At 34.3% G+C, this 24,395-nt stretch overlaps 1 protein-coding gene across 4 annotated transcripts in view; it reads left to right on the top strand.

Moving 5' to 3' along the window:
* Positions 1-24,395, top strand: part of MMS22L (MMS22 like, DNA repair protein) — a 137,305-nt gene that overhangs the window by 23,441 nt on the left and 89,469 nt on the right. For all 4 annotated transcript variants that reach the window (XM_019929451.3, XM_033867570.2, XM_033867568.2 and 1 more), the window contains 3 exons: positions 1,242-1,355; positions 10,115-10,291; positions 19,026-19,088. In XM_019929451.3, coding sequence (XP_019785010.1) covers positions 1,242-1,355; positions 10,115-10,291; positions 19,026-19,088 — 354 coding nt within the window. The remainder of the gene's footprint in view (positions 1-1,241; positions 1,356-10,114; positions 10,292-19,025; positions 19,089-24,395) is intronic.

The following is a 24,395-nucleotide window of genomic DNA, read 5'->3' as shown; positions in this document are numbered from 1 at the left end:
TTTGTCAAAAATAAATAAAAACAGAATGTTCATGATAATGATTGGAAATTTAATTTCTGTTCAAATAGATACCAGCCCTTTAATAATCTATTGTTTTGTTGTTATATAATAAAATAAATGAGTACTTAGCTAAAGTTAGTTGACATATTTAAAGAGAGGTTTTGTTTGGTTGTCTTCATAAAAGGTCTAGAATCATGGGGGAAATTACATGTTTTTACTAAATTGCTTATCATAGTGTTTAATTCAGACAGTGATTTGAAAGTGCTATGGTATTCATTTATTTTCAAGCAATGGAAATTTGTTGACAATAATCACTTATTTCAGGTTACAAGCATAAATGTTACCTATGGGAAATTGGGATTTATAATTTTTTTAAATTTAGATTGTGTTTTATGTATTTATTTTTAATATTGTTTAAATCTAGTCTATGTATTTACAACTAATATAATTAGTAGATTGACCAGATATGATATAGTAATGTCTTTACTGTTGTTGTTTTTTTTTTACTGTGTATTATGTTAGAAAAGTGTATGTAGTATGTGAAATAATGAACACATTATGAATTTCAGAAGTCTGGCTATACTTACAGTGCATATTCTCTGTATTATTTGGGGCCATTGAGGGTATATTTGTTATAAAAATGGTAAAGTTGCCTAACCTTTATAAATTCCTAATAATTGTACTTGTTCTTACAAAAAAATTTAGTCTGCATTACAGAGAATCAAAATTTATTTTCTAATCATTTTCTTAGAAGTCTTTTTATTTGGCTGATAGATTAGATCAAGGTTTAGAAACCATGGCCCTGCAGCCAAATCTAGCACACCACCTGTTTTTATACGTAAAATTTTACTGGAACACAGTCCCATCCTTTTTATCCATTATCTGTGACTGATGTAGAACAATGGCAGAGTTGAATAGTTGTTACAAAGACTATTTCACTATTAAAGCCTCAAATATTTACTATCTAGCCCTTTACAGAACAACTTTGCTGGCCATTGGGCTAGATGATTAAAGCAGAGGGTTTTTTTAAGTTGAAAATAAAATTCATTGTGTACTTTTGTTTTTTAAATGGAAATTTATTTTAAAAGTTAATGAAATGGTATGATTTTTTATAAATAATTTTATGTAATTGAGCATAAATTTTAAGTCATCTAAATCATTCTTTTAAAACATTTGGGGAGATATGTGGCATGTAAAGTTCTGCTGTCTTATAAGTTACTCTTTTTGGGTCTTTCCTGCAGGTTAGGCCTTCTGAAGCATTAATGAGTCACCATTGCCCCTGTCCATGCATTAAAGAATTATGGGTTCTACTCATTCATCTCCTCAACCACAGGAGTAAATGGTCTCTCTCAGAAGTAAGTTATAAAATTGATGTTAGTTATTGGTACTAGCTCTTACACTGAATTCATGCAGTGGTTTTGTCAAAGAAAAATCTTACGAAGTATTTCTTTATAATAAGACAACCACCACCACCAAACAGAGCATTAACTGAATACTAAATACCTACTATTTTTTTAACCCTAAATTGGTAATATGAAACATCTAGGGGAAGTACAAGATTTGACTGTTTTATTTTCTCAAGTTCTTTTTTTTTCCTGTCAAGAATCTTTTAGACCATACTTAAAAACCCTCTAGTAATCAGGAAATATTTTAGTTAGGAAATGAGGTAGATTTAGATTTGTGGAGAAATAAAGCACAGGTTTTTATTAATCCATTTTACAGTATCTTATTTCAAGGAGAGAGAAAGATAAACACAAAGGGGAAGGTGGGAAATTTTACTTCACCTCATTTTGATCAAGTCTTCAGAATGGGGCTTTTATTTTATTTCAAGTGTTCTGGATTAGTAGAAAAAGAGAAATATTCATATGCAGAAGTAAATACAAATAATTCACTGTGAAATGATACTTAAAATGGTTTATATGTTCTTATCCAGTTAGGAGTTTAAAATAATTTCTTCCTATATACATTTTCAAGAATTTATCCATAAATTAAAAAAACTTCTCTGTAGCTCTTCAGGTCGAAAGCTCAATTCTAATATTTTAAAAATTTCTTTAAAGACACTACAAATTCAGGGAAATGTAAACGGATAGAACAATGAGTTACCACTCCTATTAGAATGACCAAAATTGGGAACACTGACAACTCTAAATGCTGATGAGAATGTGGAGCAACAGGAACTCTCATTCATTGCTGGTGGGAATGCAGAATGGTACAGCCACTTTGGAAGACATTTTGCTTGTTTCTTACAAAACTAAACATAGTTTTAGCATATGGATCCAGCAATTGTGCTGGTATTTATACAGTGAAAACTCATGTCAACACAAAAACCTGCACATGCATGTTTATAGCAGCTTTATTCATAATTGCCAAAACTTGGAAGCAACCAAGATATCCTTCAGTAGGTAAATGGATAAACTGTGGTATATCCAGACAATGAAATATTATTCATCACTAAAAAGAATGAGCTATCAAGCCATAAAAAGACATGGAGGAACCTTAAATGCATATAACCAAGTGAAAGAAACCAATCTAAAAGGCTACACACTGTATGATTCCAACTATATGACATTCTGTGAAAGCTAAGGCTATGAAAACAGTAAAAAGATTAGTGGTTTCTGAGGGTGGGCAGAACACAGGGCACTTTTAGGACAGTGAAAATTATCTGTATAATTTTAATAATAACTTTTTGGAGGTTTATAATACTATATTTTGAATTATTTTAGTAGTAAATTTACTAGGTATAAGTAAAATAAAGTAAATTTACTATGTATAAATTTAACGCATTTTTACTTATTGAGTAAGAAAGTTGTTTTTCCGTGACATTTTGGTTTGTCAGTAGCATTAAGCTTTCCACAGTGAGACTTAAATATTACACAGTCTCAGCAATATTTTCCTTTGATTATTTTCCAGGATGTTTTATTTCATTTATGTGGTAAACATAGATTTTTCCATTTTCTGCAGTTTATCTTTAAGAATTTTATATTTTTTAGAATTGTTCTTATTTTATAAATTTTAGACTTGAAAGTGTAAACTACATAGAATTAATTAAGGCATGTTCATACTTGTTGCCCTGAGTCTTTTTCTAGATTTTAAGCAGAAAAGTAGACATAATTTAAAATACTATATTATAGAAATTTGCATAGTAATATGTATTGTTTAACCTAAATGACTGTTACGCTTTTCATTTTATGTAGTAACCAGAGTTATTTGTCTTAAAATAATGGAAATCATAGGTCATTTCATTTTTTAAAACACAACTAAAATATATTATTCACAGATTTTGAAAGCTATTTTATTTTGAAAGTTAAATTAGAAGTTTCCATTCCTGACAGTAAGACAGTTTGACCTTTCTGCTAAAAAAATAATCATGCTGCATATCATATAATATCATATAATAAGCATTTTAGATGTGTCAGTGAACTTGTTGAAAGTAAGAAGTATTGAGGCCAAATACTAAATGTAGGTAGGAATTCAGGTCAGCTGAACCTTGAAGCTTAGAGGCAGTTGCTGAATTATATAAACTTGGAAAATTAGCTTTCATATATTATAAGGTCCAAGAATAGAAGACAAAGCTCAGAATCAACTCAAGTTGGTAACCTACTATACACCAACTACCCATAAATCTGGGCCCCCAAAAGAATGAACTAGAAACTCAACTAAATTTGTAAGGAAAATTGCCTGTCTTTAACTATGTTTCTTTGCAGTTTAAAATAGCTTCAGTGTATTTATCATAAGCCAGCACTCATACAGTTTTATAGCCTGAGTTCATGTTGCTTAGGTTGTACTAAAAATTTCAAGCCAGTGACTTCTAAGTAGCCTTGGACAATGGGTGGACGCTTAAACCCACATCTTCTCGTGTAACCTTCCCCAAAATATAAAATAGCAAGAACAAATAAAACTGCACAGAAAACATGTTGATAGCATACCTGCAAGATAAGAATGTTCAAAGCTGTAAATTAAAAGTAAAAGCTACCAAAGCACTACCACACCTTTCTGTCAAGCAAGGGCAGGCAGTCTGAGAAAAACTGCTCTGAGGAGAGAGGAACAGAGAGTTAGCAGCAGCCATAAAATTGGTCTAAAACCATTTCAAGAATGTGAAAAATACTGGAAAGGTTTTTTGTAGATCAGAAGAATAGGAACATAAAAGTGTGTGCAAAGCATGAGGCAGTCTTTGAAGGTAGAGCTTCTGGAGAATAAAAAGGCAAAAAGGGAGTGTTTCCCCCTTGGTGATTAGGTGGTGAAGGGGATAGGAAGTAAAAGCATAAAACAATGTCTCTTGTAAAATAAATTAAAAAAAAACAACAACAAAGGATTCATACCTACTTCACACCACCACCACCACCAAAAAAAAAGAAATCTAGTAAAGAAATGGGACTTTGGTACATTGACAAAAGAGGGCTTCACTGAACTAGGAATCTTTTAGAGTAGTCCAAACCTGCAAAATGAAAAGAAGGAAACTAAACAAGTCTTTATAAAGTTACTACAAGGAAACAGAATTGATTTGATATACTTTAGCTGAGGATACCCTCTTCCCCAGAAACAACTATAATGCAGAAGAAAATCCTAAGACAATACTCCAGACTGAATTAAGGAGATAAGCATTTGGGGCTATAAAAACAAAAACAAAAAAACAACTTGAATAAGATATTCAGATTTTAAAACAGAAAGACCAAAAGCTAGGAATTAATGAAAAGAATAAACTGAAGGCAGGAGAGAAATGGAAGAAAACATCATTATAAAATTGACTGAATTACAAAGTGCCCAAGGAGAATAGACTCAAGTGAAAATTTAATAAGGGGCATGGAAGAAAGGCAGGAAAATAACCAAGAGATTAAAAATGAGATAAAGAAAGGAATATAAATGTTTAGAGAGAAAATGGTTGAAATGGGAGATAAGCAAAGCAGAAATAACCATATGTATAAATGGAGTCCCCTAAAAAAAACCAAAACAATGGGATATAGCTAACACTCAAAATTATTATCCAAGAAAATATTCCAGAAGTAAAAGAAGACCCAAATCTACATATTGAAACGGCCTGCTTGATAAGTGGAAAGATTAATTCCAAATAATCCATCCTGAGACATATTGTAAAACTATTTGACTTCAGACATAGAGGAAATATCTTCCAGTCCTGAAGGAAATCTTCATATCCTCTAGGCAAAAAGGCTAAATTACTTAGAAAAGCTAAATAAGTTGACCTGCACTAGACTTCTTAAAAAAAACATAAAACAAGGCAACAGTAGAGCATTTAAAAAGACTCAAAAACCCTTCCTCCTTGTGAGGACACAGCAGACGTCTGTGACCTGGAAGAGGGCCATCATGTGACCATGCTGGCACCCTGATCTCGGACTTCCAGCCCAAGCATTGAATGAAATACCAGTATGGCACAATAGAACAAGCCCTCAGTTTAAAGAAAAGCAATGTAGGGACTTCCCTGGTGGCGCAGTGGTTAAGAATCTGCCTGCCAATGCAGGGGACACGGGTTCAAGCCCTGGTCCGGGAAGATCCCACATGCCGTGGAGCAACCAAGTCCGTGTGCCGCAACTACTGAGCCTGTGCTATAGAGCCCATGAGCCATAACTATTGGGCCCACGTGCCTAGAGCCCGTGCTCCACAACAAGAGAAGCCACCACAATGAGAAGCCTGCGCAACCGCAACGAAGAGTAGCCCCCACTCGCTGCAGCTAGAGAAAGCCCACGTGCACAGAAATGAAGACCCAACGCAGCCAAAAATAAATAAATAAATAAATTTATAAAAAGAAGAAAAGAAAAATGATTTAGTCCCATCTTTTGCTCTGTGGAGGTTATATGGGCTCTAACTATGACATCCCTTAATAGAATCTCAAGACCAAGAAAAATTAACCAAACAAAAAGGAATCAAAACAAAAAATTCCTTCTAAAACAACAAAGAAGCAAGTTAAAAATTACTCTTTGTACTATCAGACGGGCAATGGCTTTGGGGACCAAGATGGATGTGGATAAGCAGAGAAAGAAAAACTGAAAAAGCAATTGAAAGATTCAGGAGGAACAGGGAAGCTTTTCTCTTTCATTCACTCAGGAGTTAATGATATTGCAGGAGATGTGATCATTCCCCTGAATGCTGACAGCGGGCTAAGCTCTATATAGAACCTATTCTTAGGAGCTTTCCAGACTGCTGAAAGCAGAGATTTTTTTTTTCTGTCTTGTACATGATTTTAAAAATTTATGATGTGTCAGTACTGATTTCTGTAATGCACTGTTTATTTTTTTAAAAGAACAAATTATGTGTGTGCATATATATACGTGTGCGCACACAAGCTTACATTCTTCCAAAAAGAAGTATTTAATTCCTTCTCTCTACTGCCTACCCTCCGTCCTATTCTTTGGAATGAGGGAGGGGAAGACTGAATGGGATTTCGAGTCTTCCCACTGAGAAAGGGACATTTTCTGGAACCAAGTCAGTGTTCAAAGGACTAATGCTCTAAGGAAATTGTCCAAAGGGGAGCAGCAGTTCAGGCTTATTAAGTTATTTTCAAATGTCTGGACTGCTGCTGCTGACCTTTGTGGAGGCAACAAGGTGCTGCTTCCCAGGGGGACAGGATAGGAAGCAATTAGAGAAACCTAGGAGAGGATCAGGAATGTTTGGGAATTCACACGTAGCACAAATTATGTGGGAACTCCAAGAATGAAAATAAACTAATATGATTAAGGGCATATTTTTATCCCAGAAAATATTCTAAAATGTAACTAATACTGGCTATATCTGTATGAGTGCGTTCTTAAAAACTCAACACTCAGTACCTAGTAGATGTCATTTAGACTTAAATTTCAGGGAAGAAAAGGAAAACTAATGAGTATTTCTTGAGTGATATGTGTGAGTGGACATATATACATTTTCTACCTTATTTACTAGGTGGATATCTGAGTAGCAATGAGAAAATTTCAGCTATGTCTTGGTTTTGAAATGACCATTCTCCAGTGAAAAGAGAATGGTAAAATGACTGATTCTAGGTGGGAGCATGCAAAATAAAAAGAGTCTGGAACCTTTTGTACCAGAAACTAACGAGGTGCTGAAAAAATGATGAGGACTTGTCAAAAGGGCACAAGGGCCAACATGAAGATCTCCCACACACCAAATCTGGGAATTTGAGCAAAAAAATAAATGATAGCAAAGGACTGTAATCTGTACAGTAAGGATTTGTGAGTCTTTAGTGATATAAATAAATGGAGAGAAGGGAAGCTCTTCCTAGTAAATGTAGAAGTAATATGGAATTTGAAAATACCACTTGACAACCCTCATAGTAATTGTTTCAGGCAAGAATCCTCAATGGCTGTCAAAAATATGATGAAAAGCACAATATTTACATAGCTTGATAAGTATCTCTGCACAGAATTTGTCTGTTACAAAGGGAGCAGTAACTTTGCAGTGCAGAACATCTAGCAGATACCACCTTAACCAAGATATCAAAGTTAACCAATAATAAAACAAGTTGATATTATGTACTCTCAATGTGATGCATTGAAAGAACAAAGATTTTTTTTGATATTCCTGCCAAAAATGCATCGTGTGCATCTAATCATGAAGAAATACTAGTCAAACCTAAATAGCTGGCCTACTCAAGAACATCAGGGTCAGTCATGAAAGATAATCTGAACAACTGTTACAGATCAAAGAAAACTGAAGAAACATGGTAGATAGATGCAGCATGTGAGACTAGAGAGAATATCTGATATACTTCTATGTATAGTTCCAAGGGAGAGGAAGTAGAAAGTGGAACAGAAAAAATATGTGAAGAGAAAATGACTTAAAATCTTCTAATGTTAATGAAAGCTATCATATTAAAAAGCCCAATGAATTCCATCTAGGGCAAATAAAAAGAAAAACACACCATGATACATCATAGTGAAACTGCAGAACATTGGAGACAAAGAGAAGAGATTAAAAGCATTCACACAGAAAAATGCTATTTTCAAAAGAATGACAATTAGACTGTAAGCTGATTTCTCAACAGCAGTGGAGGCCAGTGGGAAATCTTCATTGTATTAAAACAAGGTAATTTTCAGTAAGAAATTCTTCATCCAGCAAAATCTTTCAAGACTGGGGTGAAACAATTTTCAATGAAGCAAAATTGAAGGGAATCCTGAAAGATAAGTTTTAGGCATAAGAAGGAATAAAGTAAGTGGTAAATATTCTGTATAAATCAATAATATAATCTAATGGGATTAAAAATTACAATACATGGTAATACTGGCTTATAAATTGGGTAGGGCTTAAATGAGTTAGAGTATTTTAAGGTCCTTGTTTTGTCTGAGAGAATTGCAAGATATATATTAACTTACCAAGATATTTGAATGTATGCTGTTGTTTCTAAGGTACCACTAAAAGAAGAGAGAGTAGGTTATTTAAGTTACAAGATAATAAAGGGGAAAATAGTGAAGTAGTCATCCCAAAAGAAGGCAAGAAGGAGGTATAGGTGGAAAAAATAGACGTATAAATAGAAGTACAGAATAAGATTGTCGGGCTTCCCTGGTGGCGCAGTGGTTGAGAGTCCGCCTGCCTATGCAGGGGACACGGGTTCATGCCCTGGTCCGGGAAGATCCCACATGCCGCAGAGCGGCTGGGCCCGTGAGCCATGGCCGCTGAGCCTGCGCATCCGGAGCCTGTGGTCTGCAACGGAAGAGGCCACAACAGTGAGAGGCCCGCGTACCGCAAAAAAAAATAAAAAATAAAAAAAAAAAAAGATGGTACGTTTAAAACTAAATATATGAGTTACATTACATTAACTGCAAATGTACTAATTGCTCATTTAAAACATATACTGTCAGACTGTAAGCTGTTTGTAAGAGAGAATCTAAAACAAAATTCAGAAGGATTTAGAATTGATAGAAAAAAGATATAAGAAAGGTAATGTATTAAACTAATATTGGAGAAAATTAGACTTAAAACCAACGAAAGCATTAAGTCATTTCATGCTGATTAAAGGTCCAATTCACCAGGAAGATAAAATATATTTAAATTTTATGTGGCTAGTAATATGCTGTTAAATGTAGAAAATAAACACTGACAGAACTACAAAGAGAAGAAATACACATATGCTTAGAAATACTGAAATGCATTTCTAAATAACCCATAGGTGAAAGAAGTTATAATGGAAATTATAAAATATCTTGAAGTAAATGATAACATACTACTAATTAAAGCTTTGGGACTACAGCTAAAGATATAATTAGTGGGAAATATATAACTTTAAATACAAATGTTAGAGGAAAAGAAGTTAAAATTAATGAGCTAAGAATTCATTATAAGAAGTTAGGGGAAATAATTCCTATATAGTAAACCCAAAGAAAATAAAAGGTAGTAAATAAGACTAACACAAATTTATGAAATTGAAAACAACAAAGATGATCAAAAAATTGAAAGATCAAAACAGCCAAAAGTTGGTTCTTCAAAAAAATTACTAAAATTGGCTAATCTTTCTTGAGATGATTACAAGTCAGTACTAGAAATGAAAATGGTAACATGCCTTCAAACTCTGCAGATATTAAAATATCTGATAATATCAAATATTTATATAAAATGGACAAATACCTAGAAAAAAATCTTACTAAAACCCATCAAATGTTCAACAGTAGTAAATTAGGTAAATAGTTTATCTTATAGTCATATATTGGAATACTCTGATGAAGTATGGCTATACTCACTAATATGGGTAAATCTCACAAATATAATATTGAGGAAAAGAAGTAAGTTACCAAAGAATAGAAACAAGCTACGTAAGAATACAAACACATTAAAAAAAAAAACAAAACAGGTGAAGCCAAACAATATGTGATCGAGGCGTGTATATCTATGTGGCAAAACTTAAAAAACTAGGGAATGATATATTATAGAAGTCAGAATATATAATAATTGTTACTCCTGGATGGGAGAAGATATGATTGTGGAAACTGTAGGAACTAGTCATTTTCTAATTTTTAACCTGGGTATTTTTATTATTCTCTAAGTTTTATATATGTGTTTTGTATTCTCTTTTGTGTCTATATTTCCTTACAAAAATTAAGGAAAAAAACCCAAATCACAGGTTATTGGATAAGTGTCTAAATTTAATTGAATCATAATACCTCTTTTTCTACAGTCATTTTGGAACTGGTTGAATAAAGTACTTAAAACGCTCTTTGAAAAATCAAATGACCGAAGAAGACCTTCTGTGCCTGTAATCCAGCCCAGGGATCCATTGGGTTTTAGTTGGTGGATGATTACTCATGTAGCATCATTTTATCAGTTTGATCGCCATGGAATACCGGATGAAATGGTAAGATTTTATTTTTTCAAACTTTCTTGTATTATCAATCAATATGTACTTTTTGTAGGCAAATTAGCAAGTGAGGAGAAACAATAAAAATCAGATTATAATCCTACAGAAATCAACTCAGCTTCTGAATCTAGAAGCTGTAAACCTTTCTGTAAACATCTTGAAAATGATAATCTTTGTTTTTACTGTTTGTTTAGGGAAAAGACTTGGGATCTAGTCCTGGCCTGCTACTAAGTAGCTTTGTGACTGTTAATAAATTACTTAAACCTTTCTGGGCCTCTGTTCTCTCATCCAGAAATCATGGGACTGGATTGTTCTGTTCAGATTTCTTCTAGTTCTAAAATCTTTAAGATTGCCAAAGGGAAAGCCTACATCTCTAGAAATGAATTAGAGAAGATTTTTGTGAAGATATTTTAATCTGTTAAACAACGATGAAGTTACTTCATGTAAAAAGACAGAGATTTTAACTAGTATATTAATTTCTAGTTAGAAACATTTTTTCAGTGTTATTTTAAAATCCCTATGAAATAAAATCAGCTGGTAGGTGTATTTATCTGAAACCCTATTTGTATATAACTTCTTCCATGTTCAGAAGTAACATAGTATTATATCAACCCATCAGTTCCATAAAATAAGCATGTCTGTATTTTCAAAATTTGTCTTTTTTTTCTGGCAGTGGTTAACAAGCCTGGCTGATCAACAGGCCTATCTGTGAGTTTCTAAAAATTCAGATTTCTTAAATCTAGAGATCCTGTTTTAGTACTGTAATCTGGTCTGGAGTTTGGAAATTCTTATTTTTAAAAAGTCCTTTGGATCTCATACTCTTATCAGGTATGGGAACGTTTGCTTTATGAAACATGTTCCTTGATGGACTTCACAGATTTTCCTCTTTCTGGAATACTGGACAGAGCCCAGACATCATCCGTGGAATCTGAGGGTCAGTTAGTATTGACATAGTGTCCTAGAAACGGAGAAAGGGCCTTAGAGGTCCTCTGAGTGATTCCCTAGTAATAAACGGTCCTTTAAGAGATCACAAGATATAGTAAGATAAGTCAGAAAGTGCTCTGAGAAGTCCACACACAGCTCAGTATCGATGTATTTAAGCATTCTACCAATTCATTGAGAGAGATCAATAAGATCAATAGAATGAACTTCTCAGAAGGATCATATGTCCTTTGTTTATGCACATGAGTCCTTCCCATACTGATATATGGTAACTGATAAATGCCATTATTACTTTAGTATTCCTTTCATTGAGTATTATAATGGAGTTAATATGGTTATGTTTCACATCTTTTAGTTCTTAAAATACTAGAACAACAATGAAAGAACTCAAAAAATTTATCTATAATTCAAAGGTCTTTACATAAGCATTTTTATTTCTCTTACCACCCAACCTTAATTCTTCCAAATACATATTTCTGCAGTGTAAATAAATAGGGTAATTAGGTAAGCACTTCTGAGTTCCTACTGAGTGGCCATCATAATAATAGGTGCCCGTGATAGGATACACATGAAATAGATTGTACTGCCTTTTGCTTCAAGGAATGTGCTTTCATGTTATTAATGCTTGCTGGATCTGCCATTAACACTTATTTGAGTGAGTGGTACATTTCAATAGTGGTTGATATCAACCCCCACATGCTCCCAGTATGGTAGGTAATCTAGCCACGTTAATATATATCATTAGTATTACTATTGTAGTTTTGAATTGTATTGGTACAACCACCCTATGTTGCATTGCTGAAATCACTCTTCAGTTTCATAGAGGGAACTCCGTAGGACATTATTGCTTTTATTAGCTCTGGATCAAGATAGTGAAAGAATTCTCTGTATTTAAAATAGCTTAACCTTTGTCTTTTAATATTTGTCAGAAGTTCCTTTATGGTTTTCTTTTGCCAAGAAACATATGTTTTTTTTCAATCTTAATTTTTAAAATTATATAGAAGGTTTTAAGAGGAAAGAGAGCCATGGTATTTGGGAAAAAAACCTTTCATATGATAAAATAATAAAGATGTGTAATGTGTATGTGTATATGTAAAATAGACTTTGCCTTTATTCATGAGTCTTCAGAGAGTTTCAAACGTTTCTTGACTTCTTAATGTCTTTAAAAGAAAAACTTGAGGGCTTCCCTGGTGGCGCAGTGGTTGAGAGTCCGCCTGCCTATGCAGGGGACACGGGTTCGTGCCCCGGTCTGGGGAGATCCCACATGCCGTGGAGTGGCTAGACTCGTGAGCCATGGCCGCTGAGCCTGCGTGTCCGGAGCCTGTGCTCCGCAACGGGAGAGGCCACAACAGTGAGAGGCCCGCGTACTGCAAAACAAAAACAAAAACAAAAACTTAAGTTCTCCAGTTAATGATAGTCTTCATTAGCGGTGATACCTTTAGCATATTGCATTTGCAAAGTGTTTAATATCTCAGAGTGACTATTTGGTTTTTATCTCAATGAAGTGTTATGCAGTAGGCAAGAAGTTAATATTATATCCATTTTACAGGTAAAGAAACTGAGGTACACAGTGGTTAAATATCACCCTATTTTTTATCGCTTAGATAAATTTGATATGAGAAACTTTCTGAGAACTTCCTCTCATGAATAGGTCTCTGGTAGCATAACCATGTGTACCAGTCTGCCAGGGACAGTCCCAGTTTATGCCCATTTTCCCCTCATCCCATCTGGTTCGTTTGTTCCCTTTTATTCTCAGAAGTGTCTCAATTTGGTTTATAAATCATATAATCATTTTAATCTATGAACATAAAGGTGTATTGACTCATTCTTTCAGAGAGATTATATAGGATTTTAATTTGTTTCTGAGATATACTTAGGTCAGAATTTTGAAAATTATCTGAATTCTTTTTTTCTCCTTATGATGTATTAGCATAGCCAGCTACCATATAGAAAATGGTTATGCATTAAGCATGCTTTATTCCACTAAAGAGTAATCTGGTGTGAGAGGAGGATATGAAGTAATAATAGTTAGTCATATGTTCTGCAGCAGAGAAATACTGCTAGTCTTGTGATAATCATAGAGATGTTTCAGTTTTTAAATGTGAACTGCTTTTGCCCTGAAGGTTAATGTGAAATCTTTATATTTTAAATAGGTTTGAGATATGGTTAATTTTTTTTAACTTTTCGTAAATTGGATTTTTGCTGTATGTGGATTTAAATCACAGAAGTTGCCAATTCCTTAACACAGGCCTTTAAGGAAAATTTGGTATCTCACTTCTCATACTAGAGACTTTAGATTTTTATATATTTCTGTTCAATGCTTTTCTCCCAACCTAGATAAGAGTGTGTTAAACTCTTACAATCCCAGTCATCTATTTTGTTTCTATTTATTTTTTTAATTGAAATGTACAGTGTTTCAAGGGTATAGCAAAGTGATTCAGTTATATATATTCTTTTTCACATTCTTTTCCATTATAGGTTGTTACAAGATATTGAATATAGTTCCCTGTGCTATACAGTAGGTCCTTGTTTATCTATTTTATGTACAGTAGTGTGTATCCATTAATCCCACAGTCCCAATTTATAATCTCCCCCTCTTTCCCCTTTGGTAACCATAAGTTCGTTTTCTGTGTCTGTAAGTCTATTTCTGTTTTGTAAATAAGTTGATTGTATTTTTTTTTTAAGATTCCACATATAAGTGATATCATATAATATTTGTCTTTCTCTGACTTATAGGTCCATCCATATTGCTGGAAATGGCATTATTTCATTCTTTTTTTTATGGCTGAGTAAAAAATCCATTGTGTGTGTGTCTGTGTATATATATGTATACATATATATACACAGACACACACAGCACATCTTTATCCATTCATCTGTTGATGGACATTTAGGTTGCTTCCATGTCTTGGCTATTGTAGGTACTGCTGCACTGAACATTGGGGTGCATGTATCTGGAGTGGGATTGCTGGGTCATATGGTAGTTCTATTTTTAGTTTTTTAAGGATCCTCCATACTGTTCTCCATAGTGGCTGCACCAATTTACATTCCCACCAAGAGTGTAGGAGGGTTCTCTTTTCTGCATACCCTCTCCAGTGTTTATTATTTGTAGACTTTTTGATGATGGCAATTCTGACTTGTGAGGTGATACCTCATTATAGTTTTGGTTTGTATTTCTCTAATAATTAGTGATGTTGAACATCTTTTCATGTGTCTGATGGCCATCTGTATGTCTTCTTTGAAGAAATGCCTACATAGGTCGTCTGCTCAATTTTTGATTGGGTTGTTTGGTTTTTTGATATTGAGTTGTTGGTATATTTTGGAAATTAATCCCTTTTTTATAGCATCATTTGCAAATATTTTCTCCCATTCTGTAGGTTGTCTTCATTTTGTTTATGGTTTCCTTTGCTGTGCAAAAGCTTTTAAGTTTAATTAGGTTCCATTTGTTTATTTTTGCTTTTGTTTCCATTACTCTAGGAGACGGATCCAAAAAAATATTGCTGTGATTTATGTCAAAGAGTGTTCCTCCTATGTTTTCCTCTAGGAGTTTTGTAGTGTCTGGTCTTACATTTAGGTCTTTAATCCATTTTGAGTTTATTTTTGTATATGGTGTTAGAGAATGTTCTAGTTTCATTCTTTTACATGTAGCTGCCCAGTTTTCCCAGAACCACTTGTTGAAGAGACTGTCTTTTCTTCATTGTATATTCTGGCTTCCTTTGTCATAGATTAATTGACCATAAGTGTGTGGGTTTATTTCTGGGCCGTCTATCCTGTTCCACTGAACTATGTGTCTGTTTCTGTGCCAGTACCATACTGTTCTGATTACTGTAGCTATGTAATATAGTCTAAAGTTAGGGAGCATGATTCCTCTGGCTCCATTCTTCTATCTCAAGATTGTTTTGGCTATTCAGGGTCTTTTGTGTTTCCATACAAATTAAAAAACTTTTTGTTCCAGTTCTGTGAAAAATGCTATTGGTAATTTGATAAGGATTGCACTGAATCTGTAGATTGCTTTGGGTAGTATGGTCGTTTTAACTATTGATTTCTTCCAATCCAAGAACACCATATATCTTTCCATCTGTTTCTGTCATCTTCAGTTTCTTCTATCAACATCTTATAGTTTTTGGAGTACAGGTCTTTTGCCACCTTAGGTGGGTTTATTCCTAATTATTTTATTTCTTTTGATACAATGGTAAGTGGGGTTGTTCCCTTAATTTCTCTTTATGATTTTTCATTGTTAGTGTGTACAAATGCAACAGATCTCTGTATATTAATATCTTGCAACTTTACCAGATTCATTGATGAGCTCTAGTAGTTTTGTGGTAACGTCTTTAGGATTTTTTATGTATAGTATCATGTCATCTGCAGACAGTGCCAGTTTTACTTCTTCTTTTCCAATTTGGACTCCCTTTATTTATTTTTCTTTTCTGATTGCTGTGGCTAGGACTTCCAAAACTATGTTGAATAAAAGTAGTGAGAGTGGCCATCCTTGTTTGTTCCTGATGAGAGTGTGTTAGCCTCTTACAATCCCAGACATCTATTTTAAAAGCAAATATAGTTTAAAGAGAAAAATTACTTTGGGACATTGCAGGGATCATTTTAACAGTGCTTTCCCTGCCCAGAACATAGTGCAGTCAGTGAGGCTAGCTGATGCATTTCTTTGAAATATCTGAAATGGTGACTAGATAAAAGGTGTGAAATACAACCTTAAAATGAGAGTTGCTCCAGGTTACCTAGTCGGCTGTAAGTGGAGAGTGGGGTGTCTATTTTATATTTCCGGTGGAAATACCACCTGTGCTGAAGCTTAAGTGAGTGTCTTCATTTTAATAGTGGGATAAGAAATATAAAACATAGCCCCAAATTGATGACTGTTACCTCCTTTCTATACTACAACTTAGTATACAGAAAAAAAAAAAAAATACCGTAGCTGCTCAAAGTTAAGTTTCCCTGTGGAAGAAAAATATGTTACCCTTTTATACATATTTTCCCACTTAGACTTGATTTGGGCATGATATAGTTGCCATTCTTTCCTCTGAATTGTGGTTTATTTTTGTTTTAGATTATAACCACAGTACTGTTGAATAGAGTTGAAAATTCTCTGGTTGAGAATCATACTACTTCTCTCTGATTTGTGTGATTCAAATTGCTAGAATAACCAAAATATACTCATTAGCCCTATCAAATTATAAAACTAAATACATCAACCCTGTCATGCTTGTGATTATTTAGGACTAGTGGTGATGTTATCTTAATAAAGAATGATATAAAAGTGGATTGCTGGAAGCTGAGGGAAAATTTGTTAGAAAAAGAAACTCATTTATTGATAGCATGGTATAATGGAAGGAACACTGGCTTTGGAGCCAAACCTACTTGGATTTGAATTCACGCTCTGACTTCTGTGTACATGACATTTCTGAGACTTAATTGTGTTATCTATGAGTTGGGTACGATTTATTTTAGGAAGTAATAATGTAAAGACCCCAACACAATGTACACATAGTATTGCTAGAACAAAATGGTCTCCTTTTTGAGAGAGTTTTAGAGCACAGTCCTCAAGGCTACCTCATTTCTGATGCTAATTACAAGCTCGGGGATTCCCAGAGCCATGTAATTTATGTGGACTCACAGAACTCCCTGAAAGCTTTTATACTCACAGTTATGGTTTATTATGGGGAAAGGATATAGATTAAAATTAGCAAAGGGAAGAGTACATAGTGCAGAGTCCAGGAAAAGTAGCAAATGTGGAGCTTCTGTTGTCCTCTCCCCATAGAGTTGAGACACCTTTGTCACCTGGCATCAGTGTGTGACAGTATGCAGGGAGTATTTCTAACCAGGGAAGCTTGCCTGAACTGCAGTGGTCAGAGTTTTTATTGGAGCTCCATTACATAGGCATAATGGATTGCATCCACATGATGGTTGAGCTCAGTCTTCAGGTCAAATAATACAGGACCCAAAGCCCCCAGCCTAAGTTACATTGTTGATTTTCAGGTATAATTAGCCCTACCCTAAGACTGTGTGGGTGTGGCCACCCTCCACCCTCAGTTACATTGTTAGACAATAGTTATGACCCTAGGCCCAGGGGCAAACAAAGATACTCCTATCAGGCAAAACATTCGGAGATTACCTCCCAGAAACCAAGGATAAAGTCCAGACCTCTTTGGGCAAGGCCATATTCTTTACTACATATTTTTTCCTTATAAATATTTTGCATTCACTTTATTTACATAAATGTATTTCAAAAAACCAATAATTCCTTTCTAAAAATAACTGTATCATTGTACTAGTTATCTATTGATAAGTAACAAAATTTGGCAGCTTAAAACAAACATTTTCTCACACAGTTCCTGAGGGTCTGGCATCCAGTAGGAGCCTAGGGGCTCCTGGCTCAGGATCTCATGAGGTTATAGTCAAGCTGTCACCTGGGTCCTCAGTCTCTGAAGACCTGACTGGGGCTGGAGGAATCACTTCTAGTCTCGCTCACCTTGGCAGGAGGCTTCAGTCACTCATCATGTGGGCTTCTTCGATCCTGTTCATAGCATAGCTTTTCCCAGGAGTCAAAGAGAGAGATTGTCATTAAGATGGACGCTTCAGTGACTTCTAATCTTGGAAGTGACATACTATCAGTCCTACTAGTATTGGTATTCTGTTGGTAACAGACCAAGTCTGGTACATTGTGGGAGGGGATTAAATAAGGGTATGAATACTAGGAGACAGGGGGATACTGGGCGCTGTCTTAGAGGCTGGCTACCACAGTCACTAGGCACTTTTATTAAGGAAATATTTATTTAGTGATTTTATGTAGTTAGCATCTTACATGAACATTATCCAGCCATTTAAAATCAAGAATATTGAACATGCTTTAGCTTTGTATTGGTCACTGGAGTTCAACGAACAACATAGTTGTTATAACACGGATAGAAGGGTAGATGAGGCTCTTTGCCTTTATTCTTTAAGGCCTGTGTCTTAGTTTTCTGAAGTCTTATGGTAACTTCTGCACCTTTTATTCTTATCTTGTCAGAAACTAGTTGTTACTTGCTGCTTCTTGGAGGTTCTTTCTTTGCTTCTCATTTTGACTGATATCCACATATCCAAACCTTTAAGAACTGAGTATCAAATGAACTAGGTATCCTGTGAAAAGTTCCTCCAGGCTTTCCCTTTGGAAAAGTAGAATTGTTCTCAGTGCCTAGCCTTTGTGAAATATGTTGTCTTTGTGAAAGTCTTTTTTGGCTTTCTTCTTTATTATAGAGAGTCTTCAGGATAGTTGAGCTTGCCAGATAAGTGACCATTGGCTAAATGAGGTAGCAGTGTGTAAAAGTTTTTTTTTAATTTTCTATATAAAATTTTTAGTTACTTGTTTACTAGAGTAGACCATCTTGAAGCTGTTATGCATAAAACAAAGGTAAAAATCTCTGCTGAGTAAAGTACAGAATAAAGAAGGGCAGTCGCTGGTATAAAAAAATCCAAAATATACTTAAAGATTTTTTTTTCCCCTGTTAGATTGTATCTGACAGCAAAAATTTATTATTTGTTAAAACATTTATAATTTTATAGAAGTACCACTGTTTGATAAAATCACTCCTGATAAGGTTTATATGGGATTGGAATAGTTGTAAATTTTTTTCTCCCAAGTCTGTAAACTAACTCTTTGCCAAAGTAATTTTAGACAGTCAAGAAATTGTAATGATATCTGATGATAGTAGAAAATGTACTTCACACTTAACTTGCTACTTTATAATTTTAATAATAATTAAGAGCAGTAATTTTAATGCAATATTTTCTCCCTTTCTAGAGACAAATGGAATCAAACTGGAACTTTGTAGAAGAACTGCTGAAAAAGTCCATCAATGTTCAGGTACACATTTAAAGTGAGACAGTTTGTGGGCTTTGCTAAATTTTTATGTTACAGATTTGACTTATAATAACCAAGCAAACTGTTAAAATGATTTAAATAACAAACTTAGTTTACTTATAAAAAGTCTGAGATAGAATCATCATTCTTTGTTAATGCAGGGTCCTTGTACAATAGTTTTTATTTTGAAGATTTTTATTTTAACACTGACTTGCCAGTTAAAGGACAAAGATAATAGTTACCTGGTTGGTGACTTTGAAAAATGTATTCAAAATAAGTAGCAGATGCTTCAGAACTATAAGCCATTCCTTGACTGCATGATATCAAGTCTAGTAGACATGATGAGGGAGATAGTCAGTAGCATTGGAAATTCAGCTATATCCTCATCACAGCAGGAAGGTGACTTGCCTTGCTGAGCAATTTGTCTTACAGGCTTGACTCATACTCTAACTGATAAGGTCCTAGTTTCTGAGTCCTCATTTCACACCTTATCATTTTTCTTTCTGCAGAACGGTTAATGTAGTGTTTCATGGCCCAGAGGTCAGATTTGACCTCCTTTTAGTTTTAAATGTGCTCTTCGTCACATCTTTAAACATATTGTATTATAGTTCTGTAAAGTTTTGTAGCATAAGTTATTTATGTAAGATTTTAAGGGGAAATTTTAGTAAAGAATATTTTTTTAATTTGGGAAATAGACTCCTTTTCTGTTACGAAATGAAGATTGTTAAAAACTTGAAGAGGAATAAAAAAGAAATATGGTAGTACAAGATTGCTACACACATTTATTTTATAGCCATATCTTTGAAAATCATTTTAATATCTTAAATTTTTTTCCCTGTTATCTATATTAACTCTTAATTTTTTTAGGTGAAAATATAAGTATATTTAGTTATAGTATGAATCTTCTAATTACGAACTAAGAATTCTAGGTTAGAATGCCAAAGAACTCTGAATACGTAAGTTGCATCAGGAACAAAAGAGCTATTATCCCAAACACTAAATTTTTTTTATTTTCTTTTTTCTGTATCATTTTCATTGGCTTTCTCCTATGTTCTTTTTGAGTACATACTGATTTAGTAACTCAAAAAGTTTCAGACATGTATTTTTTTACTTCTAGAATGTACAGAATCTCTAAAAAGTGGTCACCATTATTTACATCAGCTATTAATCCAGTATTTTAATGGTATCACCTAAAGCTGTTTTGAAGATAAATCACTAATTCTTGTAAGTAGGTAGGATGACCATCTGGATTTACCTGGCTTGGAGTATCTCAAAATGTGGGACTTTCAGTGCTAAAACCAGACAAGGCCTGAGAAAACTGGGGCGAGTCAGTCACCAGAGAAGCAAGGATAGTACAGCTAATCTAAGAAACTTTCCCTGTGAATTTAAGTCTAGCATAAAGTCAAAGTAATATCTTTCCTGTAAGAGAAGAGGTCATTATAATATGTAGAAAAAAACAGTCCATTCTCTCTAGTAACCTCAATTTTGTCATGCCTTGATTGTATCAAATTAGATTTTATAAGTAGTATAGGACTACTTGCTGGAGTTCCTGAAACCAATTTTGTGGGTGCAGTAGGTGGTCATAAAGAATAAATAATATGTTTGGATAGAGCTATCAGTTTGATTATATGTGTTTTCCCCCACTGAGGTAAATTAAAATCTGACCATGCTCGTGCTGTGACTTGATCTCCAACAATGAAAGAAAGAGTCCATTTACAATATTTAAAAAATATATATGTTTCACATATACAGTAGTCTTCACATAAAATTGGTGGGCACTCCACTGTAGTCTTAATTAAGCAAATAATGTTCTAAATCTTTTTCTAGCCAGAGAGGATTTCCAGAAACAGACATTGAGCTTTGTTAGTAAAGAGAGCATATATTGTTTAATTTTACTTAAACTGAATAGTTAAGTATTTGCTTTAAAAAACATTTTTTAGAGGTAATCCTATTTAATATTTGTGAATGCTAACAGTAAACATTTGTTCTACCTTTATAATAGCATTATTTTTTTTTTTATGAAAAGGGAGATTTTTAGTTTTATGCTACCGACTTTTTAAAGCCTCATTATTTGATGAGATCACAGAACAGTTTTCTAACAAAGGTCATAGAAGGGTATAAGAAGAAATCCTAAGCAAGCCTAATATTTAAAAAAAATTTTTTTTCATTTGTCAAAGAATTTGGAGAGTCCAAGGCTAAAAACCACTCAGAATGTGATTAGCTCTGAATAATGTGGAACAATAATCTTCTAATTACTAATCCAAAATGTTTGTGTTTCTTGGACAGAAGGATCTTGCCCGAGATATTGAAGTCTAACTCTCTTTATCCAGTCCTAAAAAAATCCCATCAGTGAGACTGACAGTTAACTGTTTAGCTTGCAAATAAATTTTATTCTCCTGGTGATTTCTGATAGGCAAGTCAGTTATACATAAAAAGAAAAAATGAACCCACAGTTGTTATATTGCCATTTGTATAGAATAAGCTAAAAGAGTAAATGTTTTCATTTTTAGTTCTACAAAAGAATTTGATATATGGAATATACCCGAATTTAATATGCCTGCATTTAATCTTTTGAAATAAAGATAGGAAGGCATTCTTTTAAAAAAGGACTGAGAGGGTTTCCCTGGTGGTGCAGTGGTTGAGAGTCCACCTGCCGATGCAAGGGGACACGGCTTTGTGCCCCTGTCCGGGAAGATCCCACATACTGTGGAGCAGCTGGGCCCATGAGCCATGGCCGCTGAGCCTAAAAATTTCCTAAAGGACTTGAAGCTTTGGTGTATTCTAACAGATTAATAACTAAAAGAGTTAAAAGCCTTCTCAAAAAAATCTGGTCATGTTTGGTTCACTCTCATTCACTGAAATATTTGGCAGCAAGATCACTCTTCTCTTCTATACCTGTATACTACTTTTATTAATGACCCCAACATCATTGTGTATAATCCACTTGTCCTCTAAGTTTCTTCATATCCTTACTTCTAATCAGATTTTCTTTTATTTACCTTACCCACTGCCTCCCATTAGTTATGCTCTACATTTTTTCACTTTTCATTTTCATTCTGTCCGTCATCATTGATCTTTTCATTTTTCTGTGTTCATCCATGTCCAAACTTTCCTCCTTGAACAATGTAGATTATACAACCCCTTATTATAATCACTCCATCACAAACACCTTTAATTCCATAGCCCTTACCTATTTTAAACTTGGCAAAACCTAATACCCTTCTCTTACCCCTCTGCCACGCCCCCACCTCAGCTGAATGTTGGTGGAAAAAACTCATACACTCATTCTTGCTGACTGGTCTGACTTTAAATTCTTGATCATAAATCTTTTCAAGTGGCACTCGGCTCTAGAATGTTTACTTTTCTACTCTCCAAAACAACTTATTTCAGAATTTCTTTTTTAACACACAGTTCAACACATGCTGTGCCCCAGTCACCTTAGCTAAGCATCTTGCCTCATAAATCATTGAGAAAATAGGACCAGTCAGTTGAGAACTCCTTTATGTTTAAACCTTCTAATCTCCCAATGTGCCTGCTTTGTACACAACCTCTCAATCTGCTTTTCTGTTATATTGGAAGTGTCACTGTTTCCCTCAAAGGCTAATTCCTTTCCCTGTGTACTGGATCCTTTCTCTTCTCACCTGTTCAAGGACTTTATATATCTTCACTTAAGTATCACTACTTCCTCACCTTCTATTATCTCCTCAACCTGCCATAGTTAAGCATCTGTGTCTGCCATACCTGAAACTACTGTTGTCAAAGGCATCAATAACTTCCACATTGTCAAATCTAAGAGTTCTTTGTTCTCATTTTAACCACTCAGTAGCATTCAACCCTGTTGACCCCCTTCCCTTTCTGAAATATTTCTCTTGGTTTCCATGATGCCTGGTTTCCTTCCTACTTCATTGACCATTGGGTTTTGCTTATAGACTCCTCCTTTTGCTTCCTACCTAAATTTTGGAATAGCAAAGGGCTCTCAGTTCTGGATCCTTTTCTCTTTTCCATCGTCTTTCCTAGGTTGATCTTATCTAGTCTCTTAGCTCTAAAAGCCATCAATATGAAAGTAACATCCAAATTTATATCAATAGCTCTTACTTTTCCCTTGAGCTATAGACCCATATGTCAGTTGTCTACTTAATATTTCCACTTGGTTGCCCTGTGCACTGTCTCATGTGTTCCTCCCCTAGTCTTTGCCATCTTAGGAAGTGGTTCCATCAACCCATTTTCTTAAGCCAAACGAGAGTTCTCCTTAATTGCTGTCTTTCCTTCATACCTTAATGTAACTCATCAACAAATCCTATTGTCTCTGTTTCCAAACATATCTCTAAAGTTGTCCACTTATCTTAGTCTTACAGTTTCACAGAGTCACCTCCTAACATTTTGACAGGAGGAGAAGGAAGTAGAAAAAAGTAGACATTTTAATCTCATCTTCTGTGATGGAATAACCATACATGTTTGTTGAAAAGTGACACAACACTGAATCCCAGTCATTCAACAGTTATTTATTTAAAGCATACTATATCTCAAGCACCTTCAAATTTCCCAGCATTTCTACTTTGTACTTGACCTCTGTCTGATTTTCTATTACATTGGAAGTGTCACTGTTTACCTTCTAACTGCTCTTAACTACTGTATTCATTCTCGATGCATGATCCAATGTACTATTTTTTAAACAATCATTTCATGTCACCCCTGTGCTTACAATCTTGTAGAGGCTTCCCAACATAATTAAAATAAAAACCATAATTCTGATAATAGTTATAATATAGTTATATAATAGTTATAATTCTTTATAAACTATAAAGCCTCAAATGAGGTATGATTCCTGACTATCTCTGACTTAATCCTATAATATCAAGCTTACTGCTAATTCAGGAACTTTCCATGTGTTTTCTCTGTGATAAATACTTTACTTTCAGTTCTTTATGTGGTTGGCTGTTTTTCATTCAGTCATTTAGCCCAAATGCCAGCCCTCAGAAAGGTCTTTCCATTCTTAATTCCTGGTAAAATAATGACCCACATCCTCTACCAGCTACCCTACCACATTACTCTGCTTTTTCTGTTTTTCATGGTGATTGTAATTGTTTACATTTATCTTGTTTGTATCAGTGTCCTCTTTTTCCATTCTCCACCAAAGTGTAACTTCTATTAGTGCATGTACCATGTCTGACTTATTCATTGCTTTATGCCTTAGAATAGTGTCTGGTATATAGTAAGCTTTGAATAAATGATTGCTGAATGATTGGAATTCAGTGATGTGTCACTTTTTAACAAACATGCATGGTTGTTTCATCATAGAAGATTAAAGTG

Source organism: Tursiops truncatus, chromosome 12, assembly GCF_011762595.2.
Source record: "Tursiops truncatus isolate mTurTru1 chromosome 12, mTurTru1.mat.Y, whole genome shotgun sequence".
Lineage (NCBI taxonomy): Eukaryota > Metazoa > Chordata > Mammalia > Artiodactyla > Delphinidae > Tursiops > Tursiops truncatus.
The sequence above is the reverse complement of the archived record's forward strand: the minus strand, read 5'-3'. Positions and strand labels throughout refer to the sequence as shown.